Source organism: Mobula hypostoma, chromosome 30 (genome assembly GCF_963921235.1).
Source record: "Mobula hypostoma chromosome 30, sMobHyp1.1, whole genome shotgun sequence".
Lineage (NCBI taxonomy): Eukaryota > Metazoa > Chordata > Chondrichthyes > Myliobatiformes > Myliobatidae > Mobula > Mobula hypostoma.
Window position 1 is genome coordinate 15,329,866 of NC_086126.1, and position 12,588 is coordinate 15,342,453.

General features: G+C 51.1%; 1 protein-coding gene across 4 annotated transcripts in view; it reads right to left on the reverse strand.

Annotated features, from left to right (window-relative positions):
* The window catches only part of syvn1 (synovial apoptosis inhibitor 1, synoviolin), a 91,938-nt gene that overhangs the window by 11,780 nt on the left and 67,570 nt on the right, over positions 1 to 12,588 (reverse strand). For all 4 annotated transcript variants that reach the window (XM_063036625.1, XM_063036626.1, XM_063036624.1 and 1 more), the window contains exons 13-15: positions 8,408 to 8,554; positions 4,403 to 4,589; positions 2,024 to 2,184 (exon numbers count right to left, since the gene is read on the reverse strand). In XM_063036625.1, the coding sequence (XP_062892695.1) occupies positions 2,024 to 2,184; positions 4,403 to 4,589; positions 8,408 to 8,554 (495 nt within the window). The remainder of the gene's footprint in view (positions 1 to 2,023; positions 2,185 to 4,402; positions 4,590 to 8,407; positions 8,555 to 12,588) is intronic.

Here is a 12,588-nt window from a genome sequence, read left to right on the forward strand (position 1 = left end):
AGAGTGGGGATAGTGACAGAGGCTGGGGGGTGATGGGTGGATCCGGGTGAGGAGGGGTGATGGGCAGATGGAGGAGGGGAGAGTGGGGATAGTGACAGAGGCTGGGAGGTGATGGGTGGATCCGGGTGAGGAGGGGTGATGGGCAGATGGAGGAGGGGGGAGTGGGAATAGTGACAGAGGCGGGGAGGTGATGGGTGGGTTTAGGTGAGGAGGGGTGATGGGCAGATGGAGGAGGGGAGAGTGGGGATAGTGACAGAGGCTGGGAGGTGATGGGTGGATCCGGGTGAGGAGGGGTGATGGGCAGATGGAGGAGGGGAGAGTGGGGATAGTGACAGAGGCTGGGAGGTGATGGGTGGATCTGGGTGAGGAGGGGTGATGGGCAGATGGAGGAGGGGAGAGTGGGGATAGTGACAGAGGCTGGGAGCTGATGGGTGGGTCCGGGTGAGGAGGGGTGATGGGCAGATGGAGGAGGGGAGAGTGGGGATAGTGACAGAGGCTGGGAGCTGATGGGTGGGTCCGGGTGAGGAGGGGTGATGGGCAGATGGAGGAGGGGAGAGTGGGGATAGTGACAGAGACTGGGAGGTGATGGGTGGATCTGGGTGAGGAGGGGTGATGGGTAGATGGAGGAGGGGAGAGTGGGGATAGTGACAGAGGCTGGGGGCTGATGGGTGGGTCCGGGTGAGGAGGGGTGATGGACAGATGGAGGAGGGGGGAGTGGGAATAGTGACAGAGGCTGGGGGGTGATGGGTGGGTCCGGGTGAGGAGGGGTGATGGACAGATGGAGGAGGGAAGAGTGGAGGAAGATGTTGGAGGGCTGTATTGGTTCACTGTTGTCAGATGTAGTATAAAGCTCGTCATATAGATCAAACCTTTAGACAATGCATTGAGGTAGAACAAGGTAAAACAGTAACAGTTGTGGATGAAGTGTAAGAGCCTCGGAGTGCAGTGCAGGTGTGGAACAAAGTGTTTGATCGTATCGAGATGGACTGGGCTCAAGAGCGATGTCCCTCCAAGGTGTGCGCATGCACTTCTTTTGCTACGAGCGCAGAAAGGAACTGCGTTGTGTTGGACTTTAGGGCCCAGGGGAGCTGGGGAGCTCAGGAAACAGCTGCTGAGTCTGGAGTCAGGAGCAAGTCCCCGTAAAGATAAATGTGCAGAGAGTGAAATAAACACCATTTGAGAGTTTTAATGCGCAAGAGGCATCCGTCAAACGGGAGAGAAACACTGCGGATCCAGCAGCAGCGCCTGCGCTCCCCGGCTCCCCTGGGTCCTAAAGACCTTCCTCACGACACAAGTCCTTTGTGCACGGCGAATACCTCAGAGGGAACAGTGGTCAGGAGTCCATCTTGTTGTCCAAGAGCTCCGTTCAAGAGTTTGGCAAGAGTTGGAAGGAAGCTGTCCTTGGGTCACAGAATGCATGGGGTGGGTGGGGCCTTTGATTATGCTGAAGCTAGAGAATACACCGTTGTTACTGCCCAGGTGAGATGTGACTCCTGGTTCAGTGCTCCATCTTCCTGTCCCGGTAGATGCCGCCGTCACCTCCCAGCCTCTGTCACTCTCCCCCCTCCTCCGGATGCAGAGAGGGGAAAAGGCCAAAGAGACAGGTTGGGGTGGAGCGAGGAGCTGCTTGCGGCGGAGCACAGGTGCTGGCACGGAGCAGACGGGCTGAACGGCCTGTTTGCATGACCAAAGCTCCACCTGGCACCTTGGGATTAACAGCTCCCCCCCCCACCCCGTCCTCTGAAGGGTGGAATTTCCGTCAGCAAGCTGCTTGGTCACAGGCGCGGCCTGCTCACACTAATTCTGCTGTGGAAACTCGGGGCATCTGTCTCAAAGACATGAGCTTTGGAAGTCAGCAAACTGCGGACAAGCCTCCCGGTCGCACAGAGGAGTTCCGCCCACCCCACCCCGAATTCCTCACATCTTGGGGATATACTCTCCTGGGATACACGGATTTCGGGAAGGGACACGCGCGCGGAGCAGCATCTACCACCCCAACCCCGCCTCCTTTGCGGAAACCCACCTATTTCTTCGGGCGTAGGAGCAGGCTGTGTCGGGCTGTTGTCAGCCGGAGGGGGGCCGGGCTCTCCTGGCGAACTCGCCTGCGATCCAGCCGCCAGCTCCGCCGTCTCCGTGCTCGGTACCGCGCTCTCAGCCGTTGCTGCTGCCGGTGGCCTCGGGGGGCTAGGGAAAGGCAGGCGGATCAGCCTTGCGTAAAATTCGCTCTCCCTCCCCCCCCACCCCGAAATCATCTTCAAAATGGCGATGCCTCAGAAAGGCGTTAGCCATCACTAAGGACCCCCATCACCCAGGACATGCCCTCTTCTCATTAAACCCAGAGGACGTACGGGACTCTGCAGACCTCCCCCCCACCTCGCTGTTTCAATAACAGCTCCTTTCCCTCCACCACCAGGTTTCTGAACTGCCCATGAAGCCATGAACACCACTGCACTACATCATGGGAGTTGGGGGCTACGAGGAGCTGGGGAACTCGGGAGGGAGCAAGACTGGGCCTCCTCCGAGGGGAACAAGGTGGGCCAAGTGGCTAAAATGCACTTTGGCTCCAGGGACAATCCTGTACGTTTTAAAATAGTTATGGAAAAAGCCAGAACGGATCCTGAACTGGTGCAGGACCAACCTGGGGGTCGATTGGCAAAGGAACAGTCGGCAAGCGGGAGGCTTCTCACAGGGTCACGTCAAGAATGCTCTTGTAAAGGTGAAGGAGAGACGTGTAGAATTCAATAGCTGCAACGTTAATGTGGGGTGTCTCTGTTGGTAAGGAATGAAATCAAATCCTCAGAAAGAGGTGAATGGGATTGGAAGATGTAGACTCCTTGTGGGTAGAGTTCGGAAACTGCAGAGGGTAAAAAGACTCGGATGGGAGTTATATGCAGGCCTCCGATGAGTAGCTGGGGTGTGGGATATAAATTACAACAAGCATTTTAAAAAAAGGGCAATGTTACAATAGTCATGGGGGATCTCATGGGTAGATTGAAAAAAAAAATCAAGATTAGTACTGGATCCCAAGAAAAGGAATTTGTAGAATTCCTGAGAGATGGCTTTTTTTAGAGCAGCTTGTGGTCAAGCCTATGAGGGAGAAGGAAATTCTGGATTGCGTACTGTGTAATAAATCAAATTTGATTTGAGCTTAAGGGAAAGGAAAGCTTAAGAGACAGCAATTCACCCTGCAGTTTGAGAGAGAGAAGCTAAAGACAGATGAATCAGCAAAGGGAACTACAGAGGCACAAGAGAAGTGCCAGCCAAAGTTGGTTGTAAGGGGACACCAGCAGGGAAGACGGCAAAGCAGCAACGGCTGGAATTTCTGGGAGCAATTCGGAAGGCACAGGATCGATGTATCCCAATGTATTGTAAAGGGGGATGACGCAGCTGTGGCTGCTAAGTGGAAATTAGACAGCATAAAATCAAGAGGGCATATAATAAAAGCAAAAATTATTGGTCAGACAGCACTTGGAGTGTCGAGAGCAGTTTTGAGCCTCTTATCTAAGAAAGTATATCCTGTCATTCAGGAGGCTCACAGGGAATGAAAGGGTTAACACATGAGAAGCACTTGATGGCTTCGGGCCCGTCTCCGCTGGAGTTTACAAGAATGAAAAGGAGGGGGGAATCTTATTGAAATCCACTGAATATTGAAAAGCCCAGATAGAGTGAAGGGGGATGTTCCCCATAATGGGGGAGTCTAGGACCAGAGGGCACAGCATCGGAATAGGACACCCCTTCGAAACAGATGAGGAGGAATCTCTTTAGCCGGAGGGTGGTGAATCTGTGGAATTCATTGCCACAGACGTATGTGGGGGGTCAATGAATTCCACTGGGTACATTTACAGCGGAGGCTGTGAGGCTCTTGAGCAGGAAGGGCATCAAAGGTTGGGGGGGGGAGAGAGGCAGGAGAATGGGGTTGCGAGGGATGATAAGTCAGCCGTGGGGCATTGGTAGAGCAGGCTCGAGTTGCCCAGTTCTGCTTCTGCGTCTTACGGTCTGATTTAAGTGACATTTGGATTTGCGCATTGGAGGGTTTTGGGCCAACATGGGCAAGTGGGACAAGTACTTGAGGGGCCTATTTCCGAGCTGCGTTACTTTGACTCTATCACTTCCGAGTCCCAGGGTAGATCAAGCATGCTCACGTCGAACGGCGGGGCAGGCTTGAGACTGCAAGCCATTTGAGCACAATCAGGCCATTCAAGCCATGTCCCGTTTGCTCTCGCCATTCCATCATGGTTGATTATCCCCCCCTCCTCCCAACCCCAGCAGGGCAAGTGGCCCACCCCGCTCCTATTTTCAGTGCGAAAAGGGCAGCGAGGAGCACAAGCCGTGGGAACGTGGGTGACCACTTTTCTGCTCGCCATCAGCTTTGAGACAAGAGGCCTGGGGGACCTCAGCCTACCTGAGGGTAGCGACGACCGAGAGGTACTGGTGGATCTGGACCATGGCCGCGTCCAGCAGCGTGTGGATGTTCTGCAGGCACTGGAGCCGGGCCTCCAGGTTCTGCCGCTCCTGCCCTTCCATCGCCCGCAGCTCCTCTTCCGTCAGCCCAGCAAAACCGGAGGGGGGCATCGGCATCGGAGGCATCGCTGGAGCAGGAAGACAAAGAGAGCAGGAGTTCCAACCAGGCTCTTCATTACAAATTGAATTTGCTGACGATACAATGCAACCACTGTTGGCAGAATCTCACAGGTGATGACGCGAGGGCGTACAGGAGCGGGACGTACCAGCTGGTGGAGTGGTGTCGCAGCAACAACCTTACACTCAACGTCAGGAAGACCAAAGAACTGACCGTGGACTCCCGAAAGGGTAAGATGAGGGAACACACACACACTAGTCCTCAGAAGGATGAGAAGTGAGGGAGAGAGCAATTTCAAATTCCTGAGTGTTAATAACTCCGACGGTCTAACCTGGGGCCAACACATCGACGCAGCTGCAGAGATGGCATGGCCATGGCTATACTTCATTGGGAGTTTGAGGAGATTTGGCACGTCACCAAATACACTTGCAAATTTCTACAGATGTACTATGGAGAGCACTCGAACTGGCTGCATCACTGTCTGGTATTGGGGGTGGGGAAGGGGCTACTTACTGCACAGGATCGAAGTAAGCTGCAGAGAGTTGTAAACTCAGTCAGCTCCTTCATGGGCACCAGCCTCCGCAGTATCCAGGACATCTTCAAGGAGCAGTGCCTCAGGTAAGTGGCGTCCATTCTTAAAGCCCTTCCACCACCCAGGACATGCCCTCTTCTCATTGCTACCATCAGGGAGGAGGTACAGGAGCCTGAAGGCACACACTCAATGATTCAGGAACAGCTTCCTTCCCCTCTGCCGTCCGATTTCTGAATGGACATCGAACCCACGAACACCACCTCACTTTGCACTGCAACGGACTTTCTTTTAATAGACTTCTGTAAAAATTTGTACTATATATAGTATTGATTGAATTCTTTGAGGATGTGACAAAGCATATTGATGACTGCACAGCACTGGATCTGGTGTATATGGATTTCAGTAAGACGTTTGATACAAGTTCCCCATGGAAGGCTCACTGAAACTCGGGTGACAAGGGTTCCAGGGAAGCGTGGCTGTTGTGTGGATTCAGAGCTGGCAGAGGGTGGTTGTAGATGGAATGTATTCTTCCTGGAGTTTACTGACCAGTGATGTTCTGCAGCCATTTGTTCTGGGGCCTCTGCTCTTTCTGATTTTAATAAATGACCTGGATGAGGAAGTTGACGGGTGGGATGGTAACGCTGGAGAACAAAGATTTTGCTTCCCAAATACTTTTGGAAAATCATCAACAGAACGTTTTTAGCCAAGCTGAATTATCGCAAAACGTCAGCACCATTATGAAATTAAATGCATTACATTCAATAAAAGTTGATTTCTCATTTCTCCAAATTCCTACGTGATACCAGTAGTCTGAAATTATATTTGTGTTCAGCTTCAAGTGGTCTATCATAAACAAAAAAAAATCTGAAGAAGCAGCACTTTTGAGAAAATTTGTTGTCCAGTCTAATAGACAATAGGTGCAGGAGTAGGCCATTCAGCCCTTCGAGCCAGCACCACCATTCACTGTGATCATGGCTGATCATCCACAATCAGTACCCTTTTCCTGCCTTCTCCCCATATCCCTTCACTCTGCTATCTTTAAGAGCTCTATCTAACTCTTTTTTTGAAAGAATCCAGAGAATTGGCCTCCACTGCCTTCTGAGGCAGAGCATTCCACAGAACCACAACCCTCTGTGTGAAAAAGTTTTTCCTCAACTCCGTTCTAAATTGTCTACCCCTTATTCTTAAACTGTGGCCTCTGGTTCTGGACTCCCCCAACATTGGGAACATGTTTCCTGCCGCTAGCGTGTCCAATCCCTTAATAATCTTATATGTTTCAATCAGATCCCCTCTCATCCTTCTAAATTCCAGTGTATACAACCCCAGTCACTCCAATCTTTCAACATATGACAGTCCCACCATCCCAGGAATTAACCTCGTGAACCTACGCTGCACTCCCTCAATAGCTGGAATGTCCTTCCTCAAATTTGGAGACCAAAACTGCACACAATACTCCTGGTGTGGTCTCACCAGGGCCCTGTACAACTGCAGAAGGACCTCTTTGCTCCTATACTCAACTCCCCTTGTTATGAAGGCCAGCATGCCATTAGCTTTCTTCACTGCCTGCTGTACCTGCATGCTTACTTTCAGTGACTAATGAACAAGGACACCTAGATCTCATTGTACTTCCCCTTTTCCTAACTTGACACCATTCAGATAGTAATCTGCCTTCCTGTTCTTGCCACCAAAGTGGATAACCTCACATTTATCCACATTAAACTGCATCTGCCCACTCACCCAACCTGTCCAAGTCACCCTGCATTCTCATAACATCCTCCTCACATTTCACACTGCCACCCAGCTTTGTGTCATCTGCAAATTTGCTAATGTTATTTTTAATCCCTTCATCTAAATCATTCATGTATACTGTAAATAGCTGCGGTCCCCGACTAGTCACTGCCTGCCGTTCTGTAATATGCAGATGATGCAAAGGTTGGTGGTGTTGTGGACAGTGTAGAAGGTTGTCATAGGTTACAACGGGATATTAATAGGGTGGACGGCTGGGCTGAGAAAAGGCAGATGCAGTTCAACACTGGAAAGTGTGAAATAAATTCATGTTGCAAGGCCAAATTTGAAGGCAGCTTACAGGGTTAATGACAAAATTCTTAGCAGAGTGGAGGAAGAGGGAACTTGGGGTTCACATCCATAGATCCCTCAAAGTTGCCATGTAAGGTTGTTAAGAAGGCGCCCTTCATTAGTCGGGGGGAGGGGGCTGCGTTCAAGAGCTGCAAGGCGGCGTTGCAGATCCATAAAATGCCGGTCAGACCACACTGGGAATATGGTGTTCAGTTCTGGTCGCCTCGTTCGGGGAAGGACGTGGAAGCTTCAGAGAGGGTGCACAGGAGTTTTTGCAAGATGCTGCCTGGATTAGGGAGTATGTCACGTGAGGAAAGGTTGAGTGAACTCTTTGGAGAGAAGGAGGGCGAAGTGACTTGATAGAGGCATACAAGAGACCTTCCCACCCCCCCAATCGGGGAAAATGGCTAATACAAGGGACATAACTTCAAGATGAAATATGGGGGGGGGGGGGCAGGAGTCAAGAGGTAAACCTTTAGACACAGAGGCTGCTAGATACGTTGAACAAGCTGCCCAGGGTGGTGGTAGAGTCAAGTACATTTAGAAAACTCTTCGACAGGCAAATGGAAGATAGAAAAAGAGAGTGCAGTAGGAGGGAAGGTAGACTGATCTTAGTGTGGGTTAAAAGGTCAGCACGACATTGTGGGCCGAAGGGCCTGTACTGTTCTCCGAGCTTGTGAGTGATACTGCAGGTTTTTCACTGCACCCTTAATACGTGTACTTGTACAGTGACGATAAACTTGACTTTGACCCGCTGATTCCACAACGGGTCACCGGCCACCTCAGACCCCCACAAACACAGAATGAAAGCAAATTATCCTCGACCCCAGTGGTCCACACAGAAAAACACTGCTTGTTAAAAACCGTACACCTGTCTCTTCTCCCTCAACCCTTCAGACTTTATGAACACGAGACGCTGAGAACCCAAAGTAACACACACACACAGAAAATGCTGGAGGAACTCAGCAGGTCAGGCAGCATCTATGGAGAGGAATAAAAGGTTGACGTTTCGGACCGAGACACCTCCGCAAGGCTCAGTTTCAGTCCTGACCTGCTGAGCTTTGTCCTTCCGATAGCAACCCTTTAGACGGGGCGAATGGCCCAATTCTGCTCCTGTGTCTGTGGAGGAACCATGGCAACGCACTGAACTTCGCCCGGTGCCAACCGCAGGAGCAGAGGGCCACCCGCTGCCATTTTGCGCGCCCAGCACGCGCTCTTACCGAAGGGTGGCGGCGGCATTCCCATCCAGGGGGCCGACGGGAAGGGAGGGAAGGAGAAGGGGAATCCCGGGATCGATCCTGCTGGCGGTGGTTCCAGCCCGGTCCCTGCCGCCGTTTCGCCGGCCCGCGATGCGTCGCTGTTAGCAGCTAGAATACAAAAAAAAAACCTCAGCGGTTGGTGGGCACACGACAGAGACCGAGCGAAGAGAAATAGAAAGGACGGGCTTGCTGGGGCCAGTTCTGTTTCCAGTTCCCCTCTCACACCTCAGAAGCGACAAACTGGCTGCAAAGCACTGATGTCCTGGCCTCATCTGTCCCAGTTCAAAGTAAATTTATGATCAGAGTATACACAGTGCTGTGCAAAAGTCTTAAAACGCTATAGCTAGGGTGCCGAGACTTTTGCACAGTAACGTAGTAATTTTATGTGTTGCACTCTACTACGGCGCAAAAAAAATTATGACATGTGAATGATAAACCGGATTCTGATATGGGTCTCTATTATGGACCGGGAGTGGGAAAGGGGCAGGGAGAGAGAGTCACAGTTGCCCTGATTTTATCTCATTTTGGCCCTGACACTGACCACCAGCACTGCACTTCCCCTGTAACGTCCTCAGTGGCTGCTTTATTAGGTAATACCCGCTCGTTAATGCAAATATCGAATCAGCCAATCATGTGGCAGCAGCTCGATGCAGTAAGAGCACGCCGACGTGGCCAAGAAGCTCAGACCAGACATTAGAATGTGACCTCAGTGGTGTTGACCGTGGAATGATTCTGGTGCCAGACGGGGTGGCTGGAGTACCTCAGAATCTGCTGATCTCCTGGGATTTTCACCCACAACAGTCTCTAGAGTTTGCAGAGAATGGTGAGAGAAACTAATTCAGAGTGAGTGGCAGTTCTGTGGGCGAAAACTACTTGTTAGTGAGGAGAATGGCCAGACTGGTTCAGGCTGACAGTAACTCAAATAACCACGCTTTACAACAGTGGTGAATACACAACACGTCGACCATTAAAGTGGCTGGTCGACAGCAGCAGAAGAAACTCCCGTACCTAATAAAGTGACCACAGCGTACATTCCGCAATCTGCTGTCATCTTTCTGTACTCCCTCAATGTATTTTTGGAGTGAACTCTCTGGATGGCATGTAAAATAAATCTTTTCACTGCATTGCCATACACATGACGACCATAAAACAATTACCAAGGTGACAGAAGCTATTTTCTTAATATAGCAGGCAAGTGGGGAGGGTTGCTGATTCTCGAGTCGGGAGGGGGGACTCGAAGTACACGATGCGGCACACTGTGACAACAAAGCAGCAAGTTGTTGGTCTTCCCCCTCGCTGTTGCAGGAGCGATATCGCTCTCTCTCCCCCCACCTCCCCCTCGCTAGTGAGAAAGAGGTGTGGGGATGAACAGTCGTTCTTGATGGACTGCATGGGGGGAGGGTTTGGGATTCTAACATTTTCCTGTCATTCATTCTTTGGATTCCCCACCCCCGTTTCATGGCTGTCTGTGAAGAGTAAGAATTTCAAGTTGTATACTGTATACTTACTCAGATATTAAATTGAATCATTGGACTGTTCAACATTCGGGACAAAGTCTATGGCAGTCTTCCCCCACTGAAACTATGCCGATGCCCTCAAGGTGGCATCAGAGTCCTTCCCTTAGTTCCAGAATAATTAACCCCAGCCTCAATTCCAAACCAAAACAAAAGACCAGCAGACAAAATTTTGGCATGGTGGTATAATAGTGCTAGAGCGCCAGCGAGCCGGGTTCAATTCCTGTCACGGGATGCAAGGAAAGGAGTGTGTACGTTCTCCCCGTGACTGAGCGGGTTCCCTCGCGTATCTTCCTGCATTCCAAAGATGTCCGGGTTAATTGGTCACCTCGATGTAATTAGGCAGCATGGGCTCGCTGGGCCGGATCTCCAAAAATAAGAACGCTGGGAGAGCAGAGTGAGTCAGGCGGCATCTGCGGCGGGAGATGGGCAGTCCAGGTTTCAGGCCGAGTCCCTTCACACGGACTGCTTCGAGGAACGTGCTGGGCAGAGGGACGAAGGGCAAGGATGGGACTCTCTGACTGGGAGGAGGTGGGGGAAGAGCAGAAATGCGGGGAAGAGAGGAGATGTGGGTGAAGGTTCTGTCAATAATAGTGAGGGGGAAAGCCCCAGTTTCTGGAAGAGAACCTTTCAAATGTCCTGGCTTTATGGGGGGGGGGTGGGCAAGAGGGGGCGAAACTGTAAGGAATGGTGTCTTTACAAGGTCCAGATAGCTAGACGACAATGAGATCCAGATGCAAGACCTTAATCCAAACATCGACTGTCCATTTCCCTCCACAGATGCTGCCTGACCAGGTGTTCTTCCAGTATTTAGCTTGTTGCTCCAGATTCCAGTATCTTGGGTTTCCGTTTTAAATAAAAGGTGTTTACTTTGCCTCACCATCGATGTCTGTTTTTGAGTAACTCTTTGACCTGGCCACGGTCTTTTCCCACTTATCGTGATGACTGGCACTTTCTGGTTCCATGTCGGAGCCTGGGAGTGGCGGAGATGGGAAGCCAGGACCCCTGTGCCTGGTCCCTGATACCCCGTTGGTCGGTGCCATCAGACTGGATGGTGTTAAAGCTCTGTGACGTCACAGGGCTACCGGGACCCTGGATGCCACAGCAGTGAGAAAAGACCTTTCTGGCTGCCACTGGACTGCGCCTTCCTAAGACCGCAAGTCATGGGAGTTGAATTAGGCCATTCGGCCCATCGGTTCTGCTCTGCCATTCCATCACGGCTGATTTATTATCTCTCTCAACCGCACCCTCCCCCGTAACCACTGATGCCCTTAATAATCAAGAACCTATCAACCTCTGCCTCCATGGCAGTTTGTGGCAACGAATTCCACAGATTCACCACCCTCTGGCTAAGGAAATTCTTCCTCAACTATTCTAAAGGGACGTCCTTCTGTTCTGAGGCAGCCCCCTCTGGACCGAGACTCTCCCCCCACCCCCCATAGGACACATCCTCTCCACGTCCTCTCTAGGCCTTTCCATATGGGACAGGCTTCAATGAGAACCCTGCTCCTCATTTTCCTGAAGTCCAGCAATTTCAGTAGTTCCATTTACTATCAATGTATACAGTATACAACCTGAAATTCTTACTCTTCGCAGACAGCCACGAAACGGGGGAAAATCCCAAAGAATGACAGAAAAACATTCGATCCTCAAAGCCCCACTCCCCTTCCCACACAAGCAGCAGTTAAAAAAAAAAGGCAACCTTCCCCCCACTTGTTCCAGCAGAAAGCATAAGCCCCCCCTCAATCAACCATCATGCAATCAACAGCAAAGCCCCCCCACAAAGAGACCACGATCTAGAGTCCACTGAAAACCTCTGTTCATCCCAACAGTTCGACACCCCCCCAGGCTCACTTGTTCTCTCATGAGAGGGAGAGGTATCTGTCCTTCCCCAAATGAGAGGGGAGGCTAACAGCTCGCTGTTTCGTCATTACAATCTGCCGCCTTTATTTCGAGTTCCCCCGACTTGAGAATCGGCGACAAACTCGGCAACTTATGCCGAATTCTGAATTGAATTCGGGACATGTTTACAACTAGTTTCAGGTCAATACGCCGGGGAAGCCGTGCCTGCTCCAGCTCTGATGTAGTCCCATGCTGTAGGAAGACGAGTTCTATTTATGCCAAGCCTCTCCTTTTGCCCACCCAGTAAATTTGCATAGAACGCACGGTTTAACCCGTTGAAACTCACTGGTGGCCCCACTTCCCAGACTTTCTTGCTCTCCCTTAAACGAGCTCGCTGAAAAACAGCACAGTAACAGGGCCACTGCTCAATTAGACCCACGTGACCAATTAACCTCCTAACCCGAGCAAGACAAATTCTACAGATGCTGGAAATCCCAGCAACACACACACACACACAATGCTGGAGGAACTCAGCAGGCTGGACAGCATCTATGGGAAAGAGTACAGTCAACGTTTCGGGCCAAGACCCTTCATCAGGACCGGAGAAATTAAAATGACGATTTCTCATCTTTTTTTTCCCCTGCAGCTCTGTCGAAGGGTCTTGGCCCGAAATGTCGACTGTTTACTCGTTTTCCATTGATGTTGCCTGGCCTGCTGAGTTCCTCCAGCATTGTGCGTGTGTGTGTAACCTACTAACCCTGTAGGTGTTTGGGATGTGGGAGGAAA